We start from the raw sequence: 26,586 nt of genomic DNA on the forward strand, positions 1-26,586 counted from the left end.
TGAGAGAAGAGAGAGAAACCTCCCTAGTGTAAGTACAGATTGAGTGCCCATTATCCAAAATGCTTAGGACTAGAAGGGCTTTAGAATTTGGAAAATTTTCAGATTTGTAATATTTGCATAGCCATTATAGTTTAAAATCCTTAATCTGAGAGTCTGAAATTTAAAGTGCTCCAAAATCTGAAACTTGAGCATCATGTTTGGATTTCAGAGAGTTTTAGATTTCAGATTTTCGTATTAGGGATGTCCAAAGTATACTTTAAAACATAAATATATGACTCACAAGTTTTACCCCCCCCTCTTTGAAATATTAATATAACCTCCTGCAAGGTAAATATCTCCAGAAGTCTCCTATTTTGTAATCTTTTGATTTTTCAAACTTTATCCTTAAACCCAAATTCTACTTTTCTGTACTCACAAAATGCTAGCCATGCAGAAACATGAAAACATTCACTTCTTTTTAATACTAACAGTCCTGTATATATACAAAAAGTAGCTGATTTACATTTTGTCAAAAGAAAAAAAGTGGAATTCATTTGTGTAACCTCTAAATTTAACTTACTCAGTTCCTTAGCATTAAGGAAACATAGTAATTTGGGATACACATTAGTCATTTATATATGTTAAATTGTATTTTCATGTAATTTGCCTGGTCTGCACCAATTTGGATGAATAATTGTGCTTAAATTAAAGTGCATTCAGAAGTTTCAGAAGGTCACTTGTCATGTCTTGATGACGTCATCCTTGAACCACTTCAGAGGCAGCTCCGTAACCCAGTGCCTACATGTAGCTCCTGACCTGTGTGGATAGAATAACAAAATATGCTAGAGACTTAAGTGAAAAGTGTTGTTGACATTAGTCATTAATTTTTATGAAGGAATCACTTGCCTAAGTTAATTGAAAAGGATATTCAAGCAATTAGGAAAATAAAAATATTTTAGAAGGGCCGAGGATTTAGCTCAGTGATTCTGCAGCCTGCCTTTCAAGCCAAGGTCCGGAGTTCGATCCCTGATACCAAACAAACTAGGCAGTATCTATCATAAATAAATAGCCTTTGTTATTTTTAATCTTACATTGAGGTAATAATCATGTTATTGAATTATGTACAATTAAACTGTCATTCTGAGACAGTGTTAGTTCCATAGAATATTACGAATGAAATTGAAATTGAATAAGTTAAATGACCACATAAAAATCTTTTTTTATCATATCATTCTTTCCTCTGGTTACTATAAATTGTACCTTTTATGTCTTTTATTTTATAAAATAAAACAAAAGTAATTATTTGTGTTATTTTTAAAATAACATTTGGAAGAAGTGAAAAAGACCTTTCATATTTATGTAACATATCCTACCAACTTAAAAATTAGGGAAAAAGGCTAATTCTTTGTCCTATTCCTGGTTACTTTTAACTATAAGAACTTGCACTTAACGTTGCCACATAGTTTAAAAGATAAACTTGCTCATTTTTCTTACGTATTTCCTTGGTAATGTGGATTGACGTTCTTGTTGTTTAAAAAAGTCAAACTCACAAAACCAGTAAAGACATTTAGTAATATTAGTGGCATTCAGTTTTATATTATTCACCAAAATAAGCCTTAAATGAAAATACTTTGATTTTAATTATTTAATTTAATTAATGTTTATACTGATTCTACATTATAGACTTTGGAAGGTGTTTAATTCTGCTGAGTCTTCCTTTTCTCTTCAAAATGATATAATAATAAAACATACCTGACTGCCAAATGAGCAGAGGAATATAAACAGCTTTTGATAATGCTTTTTAAAAATTCAGTAAGGGCAGGATAGAAGTTGAATAGTTAGAAAGAGTGTAGAAAATAGTTTTTCAATGGAGTTTTTCAAAGCATGACTATGGATACACTGATAGAGAAGTACCGATGGAAGCGTGAGAATGTAAGGAAGGGAAGAAGGGAAACATTGTCATTGTTATGATCCAAAGAAGTGTAAGGAATGCCAGTGGAACAGTAGTAGAGCAAGTCTACTCTCTTAGACACCAGAAAGACCCACATCAACTGAGCTAAACAAAGCTAAGAAAGAGAATCTCGTTCAACTGAGACTGGATAAAATAAATAACAATAGCTATGATACAGATGTTGGTAGAATCACTGTATGGTAATGGATTGAGGGATTCCATTTACTCTCCTCAATAAATTAGGAATGACGGCCTTCTGTAGGTCAAAGAGAATGTTGAAGAAAAAAAAGATGTCAAGAAAATATTCCTTAGTACTTTCCAGAGTCTGAAGGAAATTTAATTGTGTTTATAAATAGATGAAAAGAAATCAGTGGGGTATAATTGAGAAGGAAAGAAAAATTTAAGAGTAAAAACACCAAATCTGGAATAGTTTTGTTAAAACAAAAATAAGTACTGTATCTGTGTAAAACCCACTTAGATATAGTACACACGCTATGAGAGGGTTTTAAAGATAAAAGCATCAGTTATCTGTAGCTTTTAGTGTATCTGCTAGGATATAAAACTAGTGTTTCCTTCTTTTTTCCATTTTTAGTTTTTAAAATATTTTATAGTGGCAAACGTGGTGGGCCACCTCACTCAATATATTCAGAAAAAATCGTCATATAAGGCCTTTTGGAAGTCTCCCTAAAATAATTCATGCATCAAATATTTCTTTTATTATATTCCCTGTCTCTTTTTCTCTCTCACACATGTGTGCCCAAGCATGTGCATTCACACACATGCACACACTTCAAAACATGTTTGCTTTATTCAAAAAATCCTTGCTTCTTCCCATTTTCATTCCTGTTGCTTCCTTTAAACATCACTTATCTTTTGCAGAATGACGACTGTGGTCTCCTAATTCCTCTCCTCATATTGATTCTCACTCCTACCATCACCAACTAGACAGGCCTCTTAGAAATGTTTGAATCATGCAATTCCTTTTTAGGTAAAATTCTTCAAAGCCTCCCATTATTCTTAAACTGAAGTCCAGACTCCTAGCATGAGTCCAGCCAGCCTTTCTAGCCCAGGTACCCCTTCTTTCTGTTTCTCTGGATGCCATAGCCCCTCTGGCCATCCTGTCTTTGCTCAGGTCTCACCTCCCCTGTATTCGCTAACTTTCTCTTCCCTAACACTATGCCTGGTTAACTCCTATGTAATTAATTTTAAAATAATGTAGTTATTTTTTAATTCCCAAGAAACTCTGGAGTCATTATAATAAACCTTTGCAGTGTTAATAGAGAGCATTTATTTGGCTGGTTCATTACTACATTGATATACTTTGGAGAAAAATAAATAATGTGAAATACAGTACTAAGGTAATATAGTTATGGAGGAAATAAGGTATACCAGTGCTGAGGTCCATCTGGGAAAAATTCATTAATATTAAACAATACATGTCTATTTGCTGAGTGCCTCCTTGTTATTTGTCTCTTTAAATAAAAATAGGTAATTATATTCAGAGGAAAGAACTAATTCCAATCATTTGAATTTTTTGATTGAGTTCTTCACAGATTGAAATCGGAGCTTGCAGTAATTGTACCAAAGATCTAACCTAATTAAAAAATAATATATATATAAATAAAACTATTATTGAATTGTTACCCATTAACTTATAGTATAGCTGAAGTACTTCTGCATGAATACACTAACTTACAAGGAAATTTGGGAGCACTTGATGTTTACCTCTCAAATAAAATTTGGTAGTTTCTGAGTCACCTACTTCTATTATTGAAAAATTTTTAAAAATCTCAAAAGTTGTTTGGCACTAAATAACATCACAATTTATTTTGGAGAATAAAAAGAAATAATAGAAGGCCAAGGTCATAGAAAAGAAAATTGATTTCTATATGTAGGGAAGGAGGAATCAACCAGGCTTCCATTCCTGTCTCTGTCCCTCTGCCCTCCTCCATTAGGGCATTTCAGCAAGCAGGCTTCAGATTTGCCTCGTCATATTTTTCTGATTCCCGGCCTGTTCTTTTAAGTTTTACATGAGTGATAGGTCAACAAACACTCAGTAAGATGATTTGAAGAAACAACATATACTTTTTTCTTCACTCTATTCTAATTGTCTAGGGAGGATACAATGGAAGAAAAGAATAATACCCAGGGCATCAGACCCTTTTGGGTTTGCGTTTCTGTTCAGTCCTCTAATGGATTTTTGGCAAGTCACACCGGGGATCTGGGTCTCAGGTTCTACTCTGAATTGAGAATACATGTATCCGTTTTGCAGTTTTGTGGTACTTAAATGTAACACATGTGTAAAGCACACAGCATTTCATCTGGTGCTCATGCAGAATGCTTTGATTACTTTTAACTATAATATGTGGAAATACTCTGCTGTCTTTAGTTCTTTGTATTTTCCATGGTGAAGCTTTGTTCAGGCTCTACCAAAATCTCATTAGAATTTGACTGGCTTTAATTACCATATGGTGTCATTAAAAATTCTGCATGGTATAATCCTTTCTTTTTTAAAAAAGACAAACATCCTATTATGAAAGAAATGGCTTCAGGGCTGAAATGCTCATTTGATTAATAATAGCAAGTTGTGTAGTTCCTTATGGAGGAAAAAACAAGTATTCTCAGTGAGCTTGGACACCTGCCATATGTAAAGAAAACTAAAAAGGCTTCTAAATAGCTTCAGGGACAAATAGAAAAATGTTCAACCTCAACAACATCCTTAATATCTTATTCTGTGCTTTAGTAACCTTTACTTTGGGAATGTGTTTCTAAATGCTGCTAGAATGAATTGAGTCAGAGATGATTCAGCTTGATTAGTGTTACATTAGTCCTTATGGAGTTAAGGGTGGTTCGGGTCTAAAGAAATGAAGGCAGAAAAGCAAATTGATATAATCTCGAATCACCAATATCATAAGAATGTTTTCATGCTTGTACTTCTCTTTCATATAAATATCTACATATCTATGTGTAGCCTATATGTAAATGCAACTTACTTTTTTCTTCTTTTTTTTTTTGTTCTGGGGATCGAACTCAGGACCTTGCGCTTGCGAGGCAGGCACTGGAACCACTGAGCTAAATCCCCAGCCCAATACAACTTACTTTTAAAAATAATCTCATATTTATACAATGGTGACAACAATAATTTAAAAATAGTTTGAATCCTCATGAGACCAGTTAATTTACTTTGAAGTTGTAGTTGATAACAAATGCTCATCAACTTCAAAATGTTCTAGATAAGTTTTGAGGAAACCATTCTGAGAGTGCTCTAGTTTTTATTGAAATATTAGCTAATGATAAAAGATACTGAAATATTGGTTCGGGTGTTTAAAAAGAAAAATCAAGAGTCCATACAAACTGGAAAAATATCTTATATCCATATTATAGATTTTAATCATAACTTATTTTTCACCATCAAAACTATTAAATTAAAATGAAAATTCATTAACAAGAGAAGGATAAATAGAGATGAATAGAGAGGCAGGAAAAGGCAAGGGGCTGAAAAAAAGAAGGAAGAGGTGTCATGTATGTGCACCCACCTCCCACAAGGAATACAAACATGCACTACACACGTGTACTGATAAAAAAATTAAAAATGAAAAAAAATGCTATGTTTAAAAACTGTCCCACTCATAAAACAATTATAACATGAGCACAATACACTGAAGATATGTTTACCCAGGTTTTTAAAAATCAAGTGGTCTCTCAGTGTCAATACACAGCACGAACACTTTACTGCTTAAAAGTAGAACCAATAACAAATGTATTTTATTCATTATAATAAGATAAAACAATATTTAAGAGGATTCCAAAAGTGAATATCATCTGTTACCTCATTTTCTCCAGTCTTTTTCCATTTTCTCGGTGGGTAGTTAAACATCACTGAAAACGTACCTTAAAATTATCGTAAATCATCCAGGTATATTTGAAAGGTAATACAATTCAAACAGCACTGAAGCTCTATGGCTTGTTCTGACACACTAGATTTGCTTCAAATAAGTTAGGACTTCCTAACTTAGTAGTTAATCTTTTGCTGATCACCTTAATTTCAGCATTTAAAAGCATTTAACAATCATTACTTTGAAAAAAGGAATTCAGCCATTGATTCAAAAAATGGGCATTCAGCAAATGTTATTATTGCCAATCTCATCATATTACACACTTTTCGGCCATAGTTTTAAGGTTCCTGAAGTGTAAAAGTCCTGAAATGTACAAGTGTAAAAGCTGACATTTGAGACTGAAATAGACACACTAAACTACAATACACTGTATCTTGAGATCTAATTATTGTTTCACTTTTCCCCACATTAATTAGATTTATATCAGATATAGGAGAGTCAAGTGCTATGTAAAATGAGAATGACTGAAAGAGTAACTAAAAGGAAAATCAAAATATAAATATTAGCAGCTCCTTTCTTCTTTATGTAAAGCTTGGGCTCAGATGACTTATATATTCTATAAGGAATGTATAGTCAGATTTGGAAAGCTTGATAATCTGAATTAATCTAAGGTAGCTATTCATAAGACTGGAATTTTCCCCTCATGAGAGTTAAGCACAAGTCTTCCTAAGAGTGGAAAAAGTCTGAGAATCTTTGTAATTAAATACATTTATTTGTGTTCCATATTATTCATATATTTTACTTAACTTTCAATATGAATGTGGACTTGATTTTTTTATATCTCTATTCATTCATTCATTCAAAAAAGGCGAAATGCTCTTTTTTATCCCTTTTTGGTCCCAGGGATTGAACCCAGGCCCACCTGGCCTGGGCCCAGCCTACCTACTTTTTTGCCCATGTACTATAAGTTCAGGAGTTTCCATGAGCACCCTTCACATGGGACAACTTACAGAAAAGTATTCTCCTCTTGAGCGCGTATTGTAAAGGATGAAACTCAGGAATGGACAAATGGAAGAAATGCCTGGGGCAAGGAGTGGCCCTGGAGGACACTTCCTCTCTAGGCACATGGATCCGTTCATCTAACAGGAAGCTCCTTGAATCCCATACTTTGGTTATTTTCATAGAGGTTTCATTTTTTAGGCATGATTGATTAACAGACTGGTCAAAGGTGATTAAACTCTATCTCCAGCCGCCGCCCTCCCCCCCCCCCCCCCCGCCCCGCCGGTGACAGGCAGGGACATTGAAGGGGGACATAGAGAACTAGAGATGGACTGAGCTCAAACCCTGTAATGGCAGCTTGGTCTTTCTGGAGACCAGTGCCGTCTCCACACTGTGCCATACCGCACTGCACGTGCCTGATCTCGTCTGGAGATCAGTGCCATCGTGGAGCTGTGCAGTACAGCCTCCACGCAGCTCCATAATCTGAGTCGTGTCATTAAAGCGCAAAAGACACTTGGGAGATTCCAAGTGTTTTAGAAGCTCTGTGTCAGAACCCAGGGACAAAGAGCAAATATTTACTTACTTTATCATACCACTTGGGTTTCAGAAGTTAGTATAATGAATATATAATATTCATATATTTTATTAAAAATGAGTAGCCTACAAATGTCCATAAACTTATTTGTGAAGGTACAATCTAAGAGTCTCATTACTTGGGGAAGAGTGTCTTATATTTCTTTATCTCTGAAAAAGTTTTTTAAAAATTAAATTTATTTTCCATTAACAAATACTTTTCTGTTGTTAGGCTACTGTGGATATGTCTGAAAAATGAAAATTTAATGAAGTCATATGAAAATGGGAACATTTCATTATTTCATGTGTCTCCAAAGTATTTGGGAATTACAACTCTAGTGTTTAGAAATGCTCTTATATTTATAATTTTAAAAATTAGTGGAAGAGTGTAGTTATGCTTTGAGGATAACATTTTAAAAACTTATTATTTCTTACCTTTTTTCATTTTTAGAAAGGTAATTGCTGTTCATTTGCTTGAATTTTAAATTTTTAAATAAAGCTTCAAAAATAAGTACATATATTTAAAAACATATTGTTCAGCCTTCATTTGTAAGCCTTAATTTCATCTATTATAGGTAAAACTCAAAAATATCCTAAAATAATTTCATAACATTTAAGCATATTTACTTTAATATAGTTTCAGCTCATAAAAATAACACAAGGAATGGAATTTGTTGATATAAATTCCAAATGTAAGTAGAGGCATTTGAATTTGTAGGAGACAAAAGATTTCTCTCTCCTGTTACTAAGGCTCACGGCTGAGACCGTGTAACAAAATAGAGATTAATGAGAGAAAAGCATATGTATTAGTTTACTATGTATTGAAAAAGACATGAGAACTTTCAGAAATAGATACCCACAGAAAGAGGCAAATCTGGGTGCTTTTTTTTTTAATGCTAAGTTGAATGAAGTAGATGTCAAGAAACAGGGTTGGGGGACAGAAGGGTGTCATGTGGTACTAATAAACTGGGGGAGATCCCCAAGTAGTTTTTTCGGAATATTCCTGATCCCATTGTGTCTTTGAAGACAGTAAGAATGTTCCTTTCCTCTGGGAACAGGGATGGAAGCTCTGGAATAAGGGTCTTAGGACCTAATTTTCGGAGGAAGGCAAGGGGATTATTTTATGTGAGCTTCCGGGTAAAGGGTGAGGAGGAAGACAGGGACTTCCCTGTTTCTGTTGTCTCACATGATGAGGCAACATATTCTGAGGTAGTACGTCCTGAGCCCCATCAAATAGCTTTGGAATTAGTGCTAAGAATATCAATTTTAATGCATAAATTGATTTTTACTCAATTATTAATTAGTGGCATAATTTTTCAGTCTTAAGTAGATATTGTGGTTTCTTTCAAAGTCTGAGCAAAATACTCATGGAATCCCACTGATCAACATCATCTGCTGGCTCTAATTACCATAACTAGAATCAGATAGAAAAACATTTTTCCAGCATAACTTTCTTTAAATTAACATGACATTTTAAATTGGGGGTTTCATTTAGTAGGATCACAATGTAAATGAATTTGTGTGAAAATCAGAATTTACTGAGTTTTAAAATTTGTTGTGTGAGTTTGTGTAAGTGATATTCAGTCGAAGACTTTTGGCCTCCAAATCTAGATCAACCCATGTTTCAAAAGCTTTTTGCAATTTTTTTTTTTTTTTCTAAAAACAGGATCTCGTTATGTTGTTCAAGCTGGCCATGAACTCACTATGTAGCCCAGGCTGGTCTGGAGCTTTCAGCATTCCTCCTGCCTCAGCCTCCTAAGTGGAAATATTTGAAGTAATATTTTATGGGAAACATTAGGTCAAGTATTACACTGAATTTTCAGTCACATTCACCAAGGAAGAATGCAATCATAACTTCAAAGTAAAAGATCAGTACTCTGTGGTTCTGTCTTTAAACCAGCTGTAATTGCTGCACTTGATTAAATACCAATTATAGATTAAAATCATTTAAAACATAGAACATTTAAACATTTAAAAATGTTCTATTTGTTCTTGAAATAGTGTACAAAATAATAAGAATAGTTAGTTTATTGAAGTTTTACAGTGTGCTAGGTGTTAAATCCTTAAAGTTTACTTAATCTGTGCAATAATCCTTTGAGATTTTGAGGGGGTGACACACCTCAGGACCTCATGGGTAGTGCTAGACTAGGGCTGCACCAGACTGTCTGCCTTCAGAATCCTTTCAGAACTAGTGTCATAAACTCCTTTTCACATCACGTAGTGTAGCCATTAGTATGTCACTTTGTGTTTAACTTCTTAAAGATTTTTTTAGAGCCAGGTGTGGTGGCACATGCCTGTAATTCCAGCGTTGGGGAGGTTGAGGTAGGAAGATCACTTCAAGTTTGAGGCCAGCCTGGCCTGCACAGTGAGTTTAAGGCCAGCCTGGACTACATAGTGAGACCCTCTCAACAAAAACAAAAAACAAAACAAAAGAAAAAAGATGTTCTCTTCAGTAAAATCAGTTTAGATCACTTTATAGAACATGCTTAAGAAGCTTTAAATTCTAATATTGATCAAATTACAGTGATCACTAAGAGACTTGTGTTTAAAACCTAATATTGTTAAATATGTTTTACATGATGAAATGTAAAATCTGGCCGGCGAAATTTATGTATCTAAAGCCTTCATGTCATAGCAATCTTCTTAGCATTAGGGATAGAGATCCAGTAGTTACTAATAAAGTCAATTACTGGCTGAAACTTCCCAAGAAGAATGTTGTTTTGGTAAAAGCAACTAGGAAGGAAGAGTCCATGTGGTAATGTGGAAGGATCGTATATGGAAGCCATCTGGCAAAGGGAGCAGCAGCCATAGGATGGATGCAGAAGCTTTACGGGGTGTGGGAGATCTGGACAGTGCTGCAGTATGCTTGCAACTATCATATTTTTTTCAAGGAAACAGGATATAATTTTCAGCTGAAACACTGAGGTGTGCCAAAGGTTTGAGTAAAAGGAAGATGTGAAATATTCCTTATAAAGAACAGGAGAGTTTACATACTGTAGAAGTATAATTGGCTTGTTAGACATCAAGTACCATTAGAGACTTACTGTCATGAATTTGGAGTATCTTCAGTAATCATTATTGTGTATTTTTCTCCAGCAATATTTGCTACTCAGTTTTGAGGAGTTTTTGTTCCAGTTTGGTTTGCTTTGGCTTTGATTTTTCTCATTAAAGAGGAGAGATAATGTAAAAAAAAAATCTAGATGCATTGAGATGTAGGCTGGTCAAAGAGGAAAGCTTGTATATGAAGTAGGTGATATACACATACTGAAAAGGTAGGGGGGGAGACAAAAGAAGAGGAAGTCGGGGTAGTAGATACCCAAAACAAGAAAGAATAGAAGATTATTACAACAAAAGACCAGAAGCTAAGTGTTTTATAAAGGGAAAAGGCTAATGTAGCTCACAATTTTGGAGGCTGAAAATGTAAATATCGTGTCACTGGCTCTTAGAAGCCCCCCACACCCCACCTCCACCTCATGGTGATTGGCATAAAGGCAGGAATGCACTCAGAAGTCACATGTAAGACAGGAAACCAGACTGAAAGGAGGGCTTGATCTACTTACAAAAAGCTTCTTACCAGAACTAACTGGGGGTTGCAAGAGAACTACCTGAATCCCTTCCAGTGATCTCCTAGTAGGCTCCATCTCTTAAGGATCTCACCACCCTTTAACACTGCCACATTGGGAACAAAGCTTACAACATGTGAACATTTAGGGAGGCACACTAAAACTATATCCACGCCATAGCAGGTGGTAGTAAATATCTGATGGCAAGAACCTCAGTGGAGCTGGGGTTAGAGTGGACTTGATGATGGAATTTCCATCATCTATGGGAGGTGAAACAATCAGTAACTTCAGTCTGTGTCGCCTGGACAATTTTACCTAAAGCATTAAGTCATATTTGACACAAAGTTTATGATATAAAGGAATTATTAACCATGAATTTCAAAGGATAAGAAATATTTTTTGAGGAAGAAGAGAAGTGATAGAAAATTCGATTAGATTAAGGAATATACAGAAATATCAGAAGAAAGGAAAGAAACGGCCTTGCACTTTCATTGTTTTTCCTGCTTACATTCTCTTATCCTCTTGGGCAATAAATAGAATCAACCCTTTAGACATGGAAAAGTCTCTTCAGTGGGTGAGCATACTACTTATACTTTGTCTTACAAATATGTTCTCCATAAATTCCACAAAAGACCTTGATATATAAATCTTAAGAATCATGCTTCAGGCTATTTAATTTTACCACAGTTCATGAAGATGGCTATAAAATGCTGTGTGATTGAAGGTGACATAGATGATCGCTGATTGGCAAATTAATCATCACAAATGGGCTGCTAGACTTGCCTCCATGCCCTGGATGCCTATCAGTTGCTCCTAATTCCAATTGAATGTCTCATATGTAGGCAAAAATAACAATAAGACTTTCAGACTTCATTTTTTTCTCATCCTATGCTTTACAATAGGAGTGTTACTTTGTTTAAAATATTGTTCTTTACCTAAAAGTATAAAAATACTGAAAAAAATATAAAAGTGCTGAAAGTATGTAAGTCACAGTACCCAAAATAAAAGACAATGTGTTAAATCATCAGATTTATAATTAAAAATCATAGACAATACAGTGGAGTATTAAGCATTTTGAACTCTCAATCCATACTTCAAAATTTCTTAATCTATTTTTTCTTGGCTTAATCCCAATTGTTGTTGGGTTTTTCCACTCCATTCAATTATGTATTTTAAAAATATCTGTCACCAAAGTCCCTGGCACTTTTTAAAGTGTGCTCTTTGTATGTATTCTAGAATACTTTGGATTGTTGCCTGTGGAAGGTGATATTATAAACCAGATGCTTGAAAGTGCTAACACAAAAATCCTCTCTGTTCCATAACTGAGATTGATAGTGTTAAGGCTATAATTAAAATCCTTTAATTATAAGATTAGAAAAATAAGCTATGAACATAAAAGGTAATCACTTATTACCAGATATTAATATATTATAAATGCCAAAATATAATTCCTAAGCTGGCACATTCTCTTTGTAATAGAAATTGTCATTGCATTCTTCTGATTTTTCTGCCTTCATTGAATTTATTACATCTTGCTGAGTAACTGTAGCAAGGTTTCTAAAAGATCCCTCACTCAGTAATAGAATGTTTTGCAGTATCTCAGTTAATACTCACAGAACTCTATTAGTAGAAATATCAGGCCCATATATTTACCTTAGATTTTTCATCTTGTATTAAGAATTTTTATTCTTTCCATTTTTTGCTGTTAGCTTTCCAGTTGTATTTCTTTTTTACTTATTGATACACATTTTGAATGCTTTTAGCATTGCAAATATCTCCTTCCAGTCTGCTACCTCCCTGTGACTGTTCCCTTTGTTACAAATATAAGTATAGATATATATTTTTGTAATGTAGACATTTAAACAATCAACTTTTTTCCTTATGATGTATGTGCATTTAATGTCTTTTAATAGAAATTTTTGTAAATTAGGACTAAAAATATACATTTTTCTTTTATTTCCTTTTATTTTATATACTGATTTATGTCTTACAATTATAATGTCTTAAGATTTGTAATAGCTTTGAAGAACATTTTGTGTTTTTCCTTGTAATGAGCCAATTTGCCAGTATCATTTACTTTATATTCCCTCCTTTCCATTTGGATTTGTGGTACCTGTCTTACATCTGATCTGCTTCTGTACTCCTTTCTGTTCTGTGGACATATTTTATGCTCCTCTACCATTACTATGTTATTACCAGAATTTGCTTAATATCTGGTAAAATGAATGCTCCCGTTCTCATTTCTTACAAAATTGTCTTAGCCACTACCAGACTTTTATTATTCTTTCATATAAATTTCAGAATTGGTTGTTCAAATTCTTACAATATATTCACCTTGTTTTTGTTATAATGACAATATATGTATAGCTTAGATTATTAGAACCAGTGTGTTTGTAAGATGAAGCCATGCCATTCATACATACGGATAGCCCTTCTTTTATTGAGATCTTCCATTATAGCTTTATGTAGGTTTTTAAAAGTATTTCCATTAAGATTCATTCATCTTTTTTGCTGGACTAATTTCTTTGTTTGGGGTCTTTGGCTTTTGGGAATGGTACTTAATTTTTCTTTGATTTTCTATTTTATTATCACTAAATGGAAGAAAATTTGATCTTTGTGTGTTAATCTTATATTGGACAAATATTGAACTCTATTAACAGTTTCAACAACTTTTTTTCTCAGTTCATTTTCATTTTTTATGGAAAGGATCATATTCAAATAAAAACTACAAAGTTAAAAAAACTACAAAGTTATTACTACACTTCTAAATCTTATTCAAGTTAATTTTTTTACTTGTCTCATTTTGTCAGGAGAAATGGAGTCATGAGATTTCCTAAGGACACCCTACATCCTTGTTTTGTTGTGGTTATGCATATGTATTGTATATGTGCATATATATATATATATATATATAAAATTTTCTCCATTATGTAAAATGATTTCTGTAGACTTTATAAATTATTTTATCTGTACCTCCTTGAAAAATACTAAACCTAATCAGCTTAAATTAAAATTCTTAATAGCTTATGACTATTAAACTAAATCCTTAAATAAAATATTCTTAAACTTATTTTTTCTCCCCTTAAGCTATCTTTACCTGGTAAACTAGACTCAAAAGTTTTTCTTCATTTTTACTAAAAGCTAACTTACATTAAAAAGGATTTCTTGTTACTTGAGTATTAAAGAGAACTTATTTGTAAATTAGTGTGGTAGTAGAGATATTTTTGGAAATGCAGCAGTAGACAGATGTTATTAATATTTGTATGCACATACGTGTATTTTATTAGTTACTGATGTCTAGTCTAATTTCATTATCATCAGAAAATATACTTTGATAAGCTTCTTTTTTTCCCAGAATTGGGGAACTAACTCAAGAGCTCATGCATGCTAGGTACAAGCACTGCAACTAAACTACATCCCCAGCTCTTTTATTTTTTGTTTTAAGATAGACTCTAAACTGTTCAGGCTGGCTTGAACCTTCTGATTCTCCTCCTTCAGCTTTCCAAGTAGCCAGAATTACAGGAATGCACCACTTTGCCCAGCTGATACTGATTCTTAGTATTGTATTTTACTAAGGCTGACTTTTAGTTTGAAATGTACTGGATTTAAAATGTGTTCTATGTGACAAAGTTCTTTATATATCTACAAATATGATTATATTGCTTAATTTTTTCATGACATTTCTTAAGGATTTTCTCATTGACATCAGTGTTGAAATTCCTAGTAACAATTTTATATATATATATATATTATATATATATACGTATATATATAATATATATATATTTTTTGGTACCGGGGATAAAACTCGGGACCTTGCACTTAAAAGGCAGGCAGCAGAACCACTGAGCTAAATCCCTGGTCCCTCTAATAACAATTTTAATTAAGAATAATTGCATCTGACTGGGCTTCTGTATTAAAATTGTGATAGAGATCTTGAGCCATTATCAGGTCTTTGTTGTACACTAGCTGTGCAGTGTGATTTTTCCAAATGTTTTTACCAGAAACATTAAAATGGACTTTCAGTCTTTCATATGAATGATAAATTCAGAATTCAGGGTGGACTTGAATAGTTCTTTCTACCTGATAACCGACTAAGGGCCATATTCTGTTCTTTCCTTGGATCCGTACAATTCTAAAATACATTATTTTACTCAGTGTAGAAGTAAGTATACTGAGAATTATGGAAGTTAAGTAAGTTATTTTTATTACCTTATAACATCATTTTTCAACAGAGAACATGGTATTTTTATGAATTCAGTTTAGCTTTTTCATGAAAACCAGATAATTCTGAGTTTCTAGTTCAACATTTATTAGGAACCTAGATACAACCCTATTCAATTCAGAATAGGTAAGTTCCTAACATTTATAAACTGTGGCTTGTAAAGGCAAAGTTGCTTAATATTGCCTAAGACTTGTCTACTTTCTGCTGAGCCGCGCTACCTCCCTAAGTTCCATTGCTTGGAATCGTTAGTAAGTACAGATATTTTAAATACTACTCATTTGTGCTTTTCTTGTGTTTCAGTGGTTCTTACAAATAATAAGTTGTAATAAGTTGTTTATTCACAGAAGAGGTATGATAAATGTTTCTATGCGAGTTAATGAAAAGTGAGGTGGTGATACCATATGGTGCAAAAGAGAGTTTAACGGAAATTCAACTTGTCAAAGCACATTTGGCAAGATAACAAAAGGTTATAAATTTTCTCACTTACTGCTTAGAAGCTTTTGTGCACATGTTGTAAGTTGGAAAAAGCAATTCACAAAGAATTAAAAATATTCCTTAGACTACTTTATCTTTTTACATTAGAATGACCATATTTAATCAATAATCCCAAGTTCTAAGAATGAAAAAATTCTAAAACTCATTTAAATCTAAAAATCATTGCACCTTCATCAGTGAACAAGAAAACATTATAAATTTTAATTGTTAAGTGTCAACAAATGAAAGATATCAACTCAGTAATATTTTATGGTTCTTAAGATGTTACTGACTGAAGCAAGTCTTCATTGATTATGATAAAAACTACAATGAAAAATTTTTACTGTACAAGTATCTTGTCATTTGTTTCATCTTATTAAAGGTCTCAAATTTTTTAAGTCATAAGAAAAAAATAATGAATTCAATTCTAGAACTTACATCTTTTTTATGAGTTCTCAAGCACATTTCAAATGTAATTTTATGTTTTATTATGGTCAAATGATTCAGTTATTGAAACACTGCTGTTACTTAGTGAACATTTCAACATTGAGCATAAATAAAGTTTATCTTTCTTATGTAAACCAGAGAACTCTGAATTTCTGTTATAACAGGCATTGAGAAACTGCATATTGCCCTGTATCTAATTCAGAATATGAAAATTCATAGCATTTACTAAGCCTGAAGTACATTCAAAATGAAACTTTATGTAAACCATGGTCTTTTAAATGAATCAACTCAGTCAGTGAATTTCATCTGCTTTGAATTTGTACTGAAATGTAAATTTCCAAAACACTTTTTAGAAAAAGAACCTTGAAATGGGAATATGTGTGAATTTTTCCCTATAGTCTCTTTTTTAAGGTCATATGGTTACAATAGTAAGTGTAGTAACAAATATTTATTTAGTATATTTACATATTAAAATTTTGTATATGTGCATTTTTTTGTCTATTAAATGAAAGTGTCAGGATATTTTATTCATTACACACAAGAGGCCCCTGAAGAAACTTCTGTATTTATCCTCATTTCACGGCCGAGACCTGTAAGATATGGAGAGTTTAAATAAGTAGCCGGGCATTGCAGTTCATAACATGTTCAACTGGCTTCAAATCAAGCACTTTCGTTCACAGCTCCCTTCTTTTAGTCACTTAGCCTTTCATATGTTAATATTAATAAATAATCATGTGGGCCAGGGATGTAGCTCACTGATGCCACCGCCTCCCTCACAAGCGCAAGGCCCTGACTTTGATCCGTGGTACCAATAAATAAATAAATAAATAAATAAATAAATAAATAAAAATCATGCAGTAACATTATTATTTGCCTCCACTATAAGAATCCAAAATTACATATCTTATCTGCATACAGCCTACCAATTCTTCTTATAAATCTGACATATGGAGATAGAAAATTGTAATAAGTATATAATTGTGTATGTAATTTTTTTTCTTTTTCTCTTGGTACTGCGGATTGAACTTGGGACCTTGTGCTTGTGAGGCAGGCAGCAGAATCACTGAGCTAAATCCTCGGCCCTGTCTATATAATTTGATAAATCATTATTTTTTCTTATTAATATTCCTAATCTTTTAAATATTATTAAGTTCTTTATTTGTATTGAGTTATAGAAATGTAAATAAGATTGCTTTAGAGATAATATCATTAAATTTCATTATAATTGTCATTGAACTGACATTTAGAGACTCTGATTTATCATAATAGATTCTCCAAATTTCAGGCTTACTTGGTTCATCAGCAGTAGGAAATCCATGATTAAAAATTTAATATTGTTGTTTTGCTACTAAATCTGCAATATTGTTAGGAAAACTTAAACCAAGGGGATAAAAATGTTCGTGCTATGTTCTAAAATATTTACTGTGTTAATTTAGTTCATTTTATTCTTTTAAAAAATTTCGTAGGAATCTAGGAATATAGTTTTTGGTTAGTAATGTTTTAATATCAATAAAGTTCATATGTGAAATATCTTATTTTTATAATTTGTATATTTATGTATCTAATGAATTTTTAATAACATTAATGCCTAATGATATACACCTATGGTTATCAAGATACATTGTTCATATTTTCCTAAGAACTACTGAATTAAATTCTTAATGCTTTTTCCTGCTTATGTTTCTAGAGTGGTACATTATTATAATGCCTATAATAACATAAATCTAGGATGGGATAGTCCCACTAACATAAAATACATCTGAAAGAACTATAAAGCAGTTAGGATTTCTATCATAACAAGTCAATTCATTAGCATTTTCAACACGATGTAAAAATGAAATGTTTAGATTTTTCTCTGTATGCAACTTTTCTAACTATGATATTTTAAATATCCCTCACTACTGGGTACCAGATAGTTTAATGCTATCTCAGATAAATATTGCAACATTATCAGTCTCTTCTGGTTATTAAATGTCTGTCCAACTTAAGACATGAGTACCATAGCCCATTTTAAACACCCTTCCATTACTGCCTATTAAGATTTGCGGCCCCACAAGCACAAGATTTTTCTGTGCTTCTTCTTTATATTTTTCATATTTTCTGTGAGCATTGCAATGCTAAAACTGACTTTATACTGACCCTTGTAGTTTTAAAGACTTGGATTGGTAGTGAATCAAAGCAATGTGTCTTAAATTGTTTTAAAGTAGGTCAGTGGAAGTCCTCTAGCTCAGATTGCTACTGGCTCCTTTTGGCATGGTCAGAGACCACCATAAGGACAAAGCACAAACTCCTGGGTCCTTAGTCTGTTACTCCTTAAACGTATGATGTGTGCTTCTTTCTGAGGCAATTAGGGACTTCAAGTCAAATTTTTCTAAAATCTGTGAGTCTTCACTTTGGCCTCAAGATGGTAACTAAAAACAGAACAAAGCTTTGTCATTTTTGTAGCTTTTATTACCTTAAAGTTTTGGACATAAGTGTGCTGTTTAGGAAAAGTTGGCAAAACAAAGACCATTAATCCCACGTTTATCTGGCCTATCGCATCCCCCGTCAAGACTGAGGGCACCAGGAGTAATTCTTAAATTTGCAGGGGCATCTGTTTACCAGCTTTTACAAGGTCCAATTCCAACCCTTGCTCAGAAGAGTGCCTAAAAGTCCCAAACCTCAGTCACTGTTGATTCCACAAAAGCTCCCTGGAATTTTGCATCCAGGACTGAGATAATAATTATTGTTCAGATCTAGAATATCACCTAAAGGCCGCTTTTGTTCAGAGGTGGGACTTTTAAAAGGCAGTAGGATCATGATGGCACTGTACTCATCAGTGGGTTAATTCGGGGATGAGTTCAGAGCTAAGTGTGTTGGTTGGAAGACGGAGGTCAGTGGGGGCATGACCTGGAAGGCTAGGTCTCCCTCCTCACTTTCTCCCTTCTCTCTTTGCTTCCTGACTTCAATGACACGAGCTGCTTTCCTCTGCCATACTCACCATGCCCTTCCTGTTTTGAAGCCAACCAACTGCGGTTAAAAAACATGAGCCAAGATAAACCACTCTCCTTTAATAGTTTTAAGTGTCAGATATTGTGTGTCATTGATGAGAAATTTACCAAGACAATGATCAGCTCCATCCCAGCCCACCATTGCACCCCATAAATCTGGTTTCCTTGGTGGATGTGTTGGCAAAAGCCTGTAATTTCAGCACTCTGGCAGGCTGGGGTAGGAGGATTGCAAGCTTCAAGGCAACCTGGGCAACTTAATGACTTGGCGATACCCTGTCTCAAGTTAAAATATTAAACAAGACCCAGCAGTATAGCTCAGTGGTAAGGCTCTGGTTTAATCCACAACAGTACACACACACACACACACACACACACACACACACACACACAATCAATCAATCAATCACCAGTTTTGTCAAATGGCCAGTCTGATCTTTTTTCATCAGAGTGTGGCTCCTCCATCTGCTCAAGCTGGAGTCCTTTCCTTATTCTCTCTTAGTTTCCTTTGCTAAGGAACCTACGTGGTCTTTTGCAGCTCCTCAAGCTAAAATCCCTTATCAGTTCCTCTTATTTTTCAAATAAAGTTTTTTTTCTTGCAAGCTTGTGCTTTATTATTACTTTCCATTACCACTAAAGCAAGGGCCCAAACTAGCTCTTGACCCTTTTTGAGTATGAGTAACTGAATCCTGTTGCATCCTGAGGATGAGAATGGGAGGGGCAGTAGGGAAAGCCCACTCCACATACAAATGCCTTAATATTTATAACTCTTTTCTGGGAAGTATGACAAATATTTTTATCTTGAGAAACTCACCTACATTAATTTAATTTTTTTAGTAACTCAAACCACATTTAAGGGGAGAAAGTCCTTGTTTCTTTGATAGAATTAGTTTTACTACATGGAAGCTAATTCAGTGCATACAGAAACTGGAAATGTGGGAGGCTGACAAGGCTGTCTCTCTATATAAATTATAACAGCTCCCCTGTTCACCCCTATGGTACTCTCCACTCATCACCTCAAATTAGTTAATCCTCCAGCCACTACAGAGGTTTCTATTGAGTATTAATCTTGAAGTTGATGGGATTAGCAGTTCTGTGAATCATTCCTTTTGCATTACTTACCTCAACTTATCAGTGACAGATCTTTTGACATGGTGATTAAACTCTCAAGCATTCTTCCCATAGCCTCATCTTCCTTCACACCCACACTTATTCATTCTACTATTCTTACAATATTCTGTTCCATCTAAATAAGTATAAATTTCCAAAAAGGAAAATACAGTAGAAGGGGATGTTTCAAATTATATATATATATATATAAATTTATCTGATTTTTATTTTGAATTTCAAGTAATTGTTTTTTGAATATATCAAAAATAATAAACTGCTTTGTTTAATAACATCAGAGAAAGAATATCCTGTAACTATCTTGATTCATTCATGTCATTTCTATCTAATTATCCACTTATAGTGATATCATGAGCCCTTACATTTTTGTTAAGAAGCCTATTGTCTTAAAAATATATCTTGAGCTAATGAAAGTTAAGGTATTAATGAGTATAAAATAATGTATTTATCAGAAGAATTACTTTCTAAAGAAAGGAATGCCTTTTTCCTTATTTTTATGACACCTTTATGTTCAAGATATTTTACTTAATTTTCAATAAATCAACACTTAAAAATTGTAAGATCACCTATAAATTCCCGATAACAGCTGCCAAGAACACCCTAGGCCTCTCTGTCTGTATTTGATAGAAAAAAATTGCAGTGAAACTTTATATCATGCAACCTGGGTTAGAACTTCCATTGATAAATTATTCAGTTTTGTAAATAATTCTATAGATCTGCTTTCTTAAATAAAAGCAAACAAATTAACAGCCATATAGCTTTGCAACTGCAACTGATGACAATATTACTATTAATTTAATTTGAATTTGATGGAGAGAAATTTTGAAACTCAATGCCTAAGCTAATGGAATATCTGACAAAAATGATGGAACTCACTGACAAAGGCAATGTTCAGTGATTGTCAGCTTTTAAAACATTGTCTATTAATTATGTCATACTGGAGGTTAAATTAATGAATTTTTTAACCAGGAGCATGAATTTCTATATAGAACATACACTTGGAATCCTTATAGCTAATGTATAGAGTTCAAATGCTTTCTTGATTATTGTGTAGGGTAAACCACGGTCTTAAAAAATCCTAAAATATAGTGGTTTAGATGCTATTATATGAGTCTAGAAGTAGGTGACCTAAATTTAGTACATCAGCTCCACATCAATAAGCAGCTTCCATTTGGGGGTCTGAGGCTCTGCAATCACTTTCTCCTAGACAAACAGGAACAAATGGTAAAAGGGCGCCCAGTTCCAGTCCTTTAATTTTCAAGGCCTAGAAATGTCACAATTCACTTCTGCTCATGTCCCAGTGAACACTGTGCCAACCCCTGACAGCAGCTAACTCCCAGTGAAGGTGGAATTAAGTCTTTGGGAATGTGTGGGACAACTTACTCTTCTCCACAGCTGCCAACAAAAGTGCTGAATTGCATGCTAATAGCTCCCTTTTTTGATACTTCAAACTAAAGGTACAACATGGTCACTTCTACAATTACAGCAAAAGTTTTGTATTTTAATTTTTTAAAGCATCTCTATACCCTGATACAATTGTGAAAAGCATTTTTCCTTTTATGCTAACCTCTGTGTCTGATTTTGACATGGTAATATGAAAAAAGGCTTATTCTACTCATGAACTTATCATCACAGATGGTGCATACTAAGCCAGCAGAAGTGCATATAATAAAATAAATATATTATTATGTTTTATAACTTTTAGATGTTAATGTAAGTGCAGGATTTTCTAGGCATTCTTTATAACTGTAAAATATAATCAGTTTCTAGAAATCCTTCTGTGTCCTTCACATATGCTCATGACATTATACGAATATCTGATGGAATTATATTTCTTAGCCAAAACTCTTTGCCCTGCTCAGCATTATGCAATAGAACTTCCTGTTATGATGGGCATATTTGTTTCCGAGGGAACTGAGGAAACAAATTTCAAACTTTGTTTGGTTTTGGTTAACTTAAATTGGGTAGCCATGTAGCTAGTGATTCCATACAGAGCACTGGTCACTTTCTGTTCCATCATTGATTTACTTCAGCCACATCTCCTTGCTGGGTCATATTAGTCCTGAAATGGCCTCAAAGGAATTTAAATACTCAATATTTATGTGCTTAGTGTCCTAGTCTTTAGGTGAGTAAAACAGTGTGAATTTAAGCAGTTGAGTAATAATAACTGTAAGTAATATTTATCAAACATATTACATATTAGGCACCAATCTGAGCACTGAATACATAATAAATTATTTCATTATTCCAAGAAACTTAGACAGCAACAAAAGGAACTTAGACTTTAGTCATTACCATTTTATAAATGTATAAACTGACCCAACCACAATTTCATTAATCTTTGTCCAAGATCACATAGGTTGTAAGTGACTGAGCTAGGATGTAAACCCCAGGCAAACTGCTTCAAATAACAGCAGAGCCTCACTCCATTCTTTATTATTTCGTCATTCTGGAAAGTGAGTTTTCAGCAGTGGTAGTCTTTATTTGAAATGCATCACAGATGGGGCCTTCCCAGAGCATTACTGCTTTATGCATAATACAGAGAAATATATTGCCTCTGGCAAGAGAGAAGGAAAAAGAGCAGCTTCCCTTCCTTTTTTTGTCTTATCACAATTCTCTGAGGAGAACTCAGGTTTGTAAAAAGGTGATTCAAATTGTCTCCTAACATCTTTAATTTGGCAGTAGGATTTCATTTAATCAGAACGATACTTAATAAATTAGTAGACACAAGTGCCTATGAATAGGTGCTATATATTTGCTCCCATTGCTACAAAGGTTTATTCAGTTTTTTTTCTCAATACACCAACCAAAAGAATTTTAAAGCAATCAGATTTAACACAGGTTAATCATCCATAAGTTAAAATTACTTAGAAGTGTACTATCTATAATTAAGTAGCCTTACCTATTATTACAGAATAAGGATGCCTTTAGGTAACATGGAATCTATCATTTTAAGCATGCCCCTAAGCCTTTTCCAGATTGCTCATAAAATTTCTCATTCTCTAAGAAATAAATGTCTCCATCAAGTCAAAAGTAATATGAGCACAGGATGGAAAATGGAACGTTTTAGTCTTCTAAGGGATATTGCAGTATTGTAAAATTGATTTTATTCCTCATTATTTAGGTTTTCATGGTCATTTTAGGATTTGCCTTGTGGATATAAAGGGAAAGTTATGATACATTTTAGGGAGGTGGGCAACAGAGGCCTTTGGGGAGCAGGAGAATATTTTTCATATGAAATTATTTGTCATAAAATGCTAATGTTGGTGTTCTTGTCTTTATGTCTATGCATTCTTTAGCTATGAGGATAACAGACCCTTCATCAAGTAAGAATGACCTGAATGGCTGATAAATTCCATTTATCAGTGTGGTCCCATGAACCAGCTGTCAGATCAGTATTGAAGAATCATTAGAGCTTCTGTCATTCACATTGAGGCAGAAGAGCAAACTGTGCAGGAAAATACTGTGGCATACAACTTAGAAGCAGAGTAAATATACCGCAGGTGTATTGCCCCCCTAAAAATTCTGCTTCACCTCTATTAATTGGATCTCACTTGATTCAGTGCCACAGTAATAGCAGTTTCCTGTGGTACAGACTTGTTTCACATCGAATACTTTTCTCCTTACACTGTGATGTGCTCCTCTGTGCTACATATGTCCACATTTCTGTTGTTTGGGCATCATTCATCTAAAATTATTTTGTGATTTTCTAGTATATCTTTAAATTGATCTAATGGATATGAAACTACCTGATTGCAATTGATGTTAATGAGTTGCGGAATTAAAGATTTAAAAGGCAAAAGAAAAAAACTCCTTCACAATTTAATTTTACACGTGCAAAATCATCCCTTTAAATTTTGACACCTATCATTTGACTCATAACCTAATTGTTTATGAATATATTTAAGTCTGTGAACCAAAGCTACAAGTCTGTACTTGTCTAATAATTGTTAATGTGTGGTTTTTTTCCTGTAATTTAAAATTATGCGTCCTGCAAGCATAAGCTAAGATTGGCTAACTATGGGTGACCTTGCTGTAGACTTTCAGTTTGTTCTTCTGGTGAAGAGTCCTTTGTGTTCATTTTCCCCAATGCTATTTCACTTGCTTCTTCATGCTTTGCTTATTATTTTCCTTGGAAATTGGAGCTCATTGCAGGTTTAGATCATGTAACCTTTGTGCTCATCATTGTTTTCTAGTGGATAATAGTTCACTTTAGTATTTCATCCTATCATTTTATTTCTCAATTTAAATAGCAATTTTGCCTTGATTTAATGATGATTATCTCCATTTTTCCTTTTTCCAACATCTATAAGAAGCTATTTTTCTTGAATATCCTCATATTTGAGAACTCAGCAATAGAAAAAAAGACTAACATGTAAGATGTTTCCTAACTCATATTAGCAAACATGCCACATGCAGCAGCAAACCTTCTTTAATGGTTAAGAATATTGATGTTAAAGATGAAACACATCAAATTTAGCTTCCATTTAAATCTGAAATACAGTTGCTGATTGTTGTGGGAGCAAATAATAAATACCATCCATTTCAATAGGACATTGGGACCATATCTTTCTTAAGTTATAACTTTTTCTGAAAACTTTATTGAACTCAGCTTCAGATTATGGTAAACATGCAGTTCTTTTGCCCCCACTTTGCAAAGTTTTCATCCCCATAAATATTCCTTCTTTAGAGAACATAAACGGAGGACAATAGCTGACTGAAAAGAAGTATTAGCACCCTGTTCAAGGGAATTGTAGTAGGAGAGAAAGGGATGGATTTATGTGTGTGTAGACCTTTTGACTGTCTTGGTCCTGTTCTCCCATATACTTCGCAAAAAGCTAAGAAGGGTTCAATTTCAGTGATTGGAGTCCCATCTGTAAGAACAATTTGTTGTATGCTGATAGTAAGTACATAGCATTACCACAAATATATGAAACTTCTGTCATCCACTTGTTACTACTTTACATGACAGCTTGGAGAATGGAATGAGACTGAAAATTTGCCTTCCATGCTGTCCTGCGCCATTCACCCCACTCCATCCCCATTCTCAGCTTCACCCTCTCCCTTGAGTTTATGCTTCAGAGAGATGGAGATGCCCAGAGTCTTTAAGCTTCTTTTCAGCAAAGCTGCCAAATGTCTGATTTCCAAAGTCTAGCCCAACGTAAACCTAGAAGACAGTAATCCAAAGCCTGAGAAAAAGTAAAACTCAGGTGATTTTGGTAGAGGGAACTTTTTCCCTTTCACTGTATCTCATTCTTATTGCACATAGGTGGAAAGTCAGACCAAAAGAGCTTTTTAAATCCATACATATTCTGCAACTACTAGTTCCTTCTAATACAAGTTATGTTTTTGTCATACACCACTATAGTTTTTATGAAAAAAGAGGAAATTTGGAAAAATGGGATAAAAGTATATTCAGTGAGGCACAAAAAAAAGGAATCCAGGCAAACAAATGTTATAACAATGAGTCCAGTGGAGACTAACATAACTTATAGAAGATTTCCCTCTTGCTATTCACCCTAATTACATCTTCATACCATTTGCATATATGCTGCAAATACATGAATAATTTATGGCACAAATCTGCTTTTGCTTAAGTTAATTTCTGTGTTAACATTTTCATTCATGTATATTTCCTCAAGCTTGATAACCTATAGTCCCCATTAAAATCTTAAAGTATTTACACCACCTGTCTTACATTTTCTGTCAAAAAGTAACTTACTGTAATGTTTTTCCACTGTCAGTTTTGTTGACATAACATGGTGTGTTTATTAAATACCAATTATTTGATAACCTTAAATTTTCTTTTCTCTTTACAGGTCATGGGTCATAGGTGCAATAGCTCTTCTCTGCTTGTTAGGATTGACCTGGGCCTTTGGACTTATGTATATTAATGAAAGCACAGTCATCATGGCATATCTCTTCACCATTTTCAATTCTCTACAGGGAATGTTTATATTCATTTTTCATTGTGTCCTACAGAAGAAGGTAAGCTAGAATTCTATTTCCAAGAATAATTTGTGTGTTTGTTGGGGATTTGGCTCAGTGGTTCTGCCACCTGCCTCACAGGCACAAGGTCCTGAGTTCGATCCTCAGTACCAAAAAAATAAATAAAATAAAATCTTTTTTAAAAAAGAATAAATAATTTGTATTTCATGATAGCCAAGCAACTGTAACATATTCTGATATTTCATTCTTGATATGCTTGGCTATAAGAAATAAACGTTATTTTTATAATACTAAAGAAAAATAGATACAAAATGAAGGTATAATAATTTGTGTGTTTAATAAAAAGAAATGTTTTATGACTTGGACCATGCACAAAAATTATTTTCTTACTGACTTGCCCTTGAAGTCTTTTGTATATCCATGGACAGACAAATTGAATTTGTGCATTAGGAGGTGACTCTTTTCTAAAGTGGGT

General features: G+C 33.6%; 1 protein-coding gene across 30 annotated transcripts in view; it reads left to right on the top strand.

Annotated features, from left to right (window-relative positions):
- Adgrl3 (adhesion G protein-coupled receptor L3) overlaps positions 1–26,586 on the top strand; it is an 878,168-nt gene that overhangs the window by 778,231 nt on the left and 73,351 nt on the right. For 21 of the 30 annotated variants that reach the window (XM_087187879.1, XM_004849675.4, XM_021262304.2 and 18 more), the window contains 2 exons: positions 23,462–23,488; positions 25,982–26,150. In XM_087187879.1, the coding sequence (XP_087044005.1) occupies positions 23,462–23,488; positions 25,982–26,150 (196 nt within the window). The remainder of the gene's footprint in view (positions 1–23,461; positions 23,489–25,981; positions 26,151–26,586) is intronic. The other 9 variants (XM_021262300.2, XM_087187869.1, XM_021262306.2 and 6 more) reach the window with 1 other exon arrangement.

This window comes from Heterocephalus glaber, unplaced genomic scaffold (assembly GCF_053883595.1).
Source record: "Heterocephalus glaber isolate CG9 unplaced genomic scaffold, H.glaber_assembly_v1.0 deba00001509, whole genome shotgun sequence".
Taxonomy (NCBI): domain Eukaryota; kingdom Metazoa; phylum Chordata; class Mammalia; order Rodentia; family Bathyergidae; genus Heterocephalus; species Heterocephalus glaber.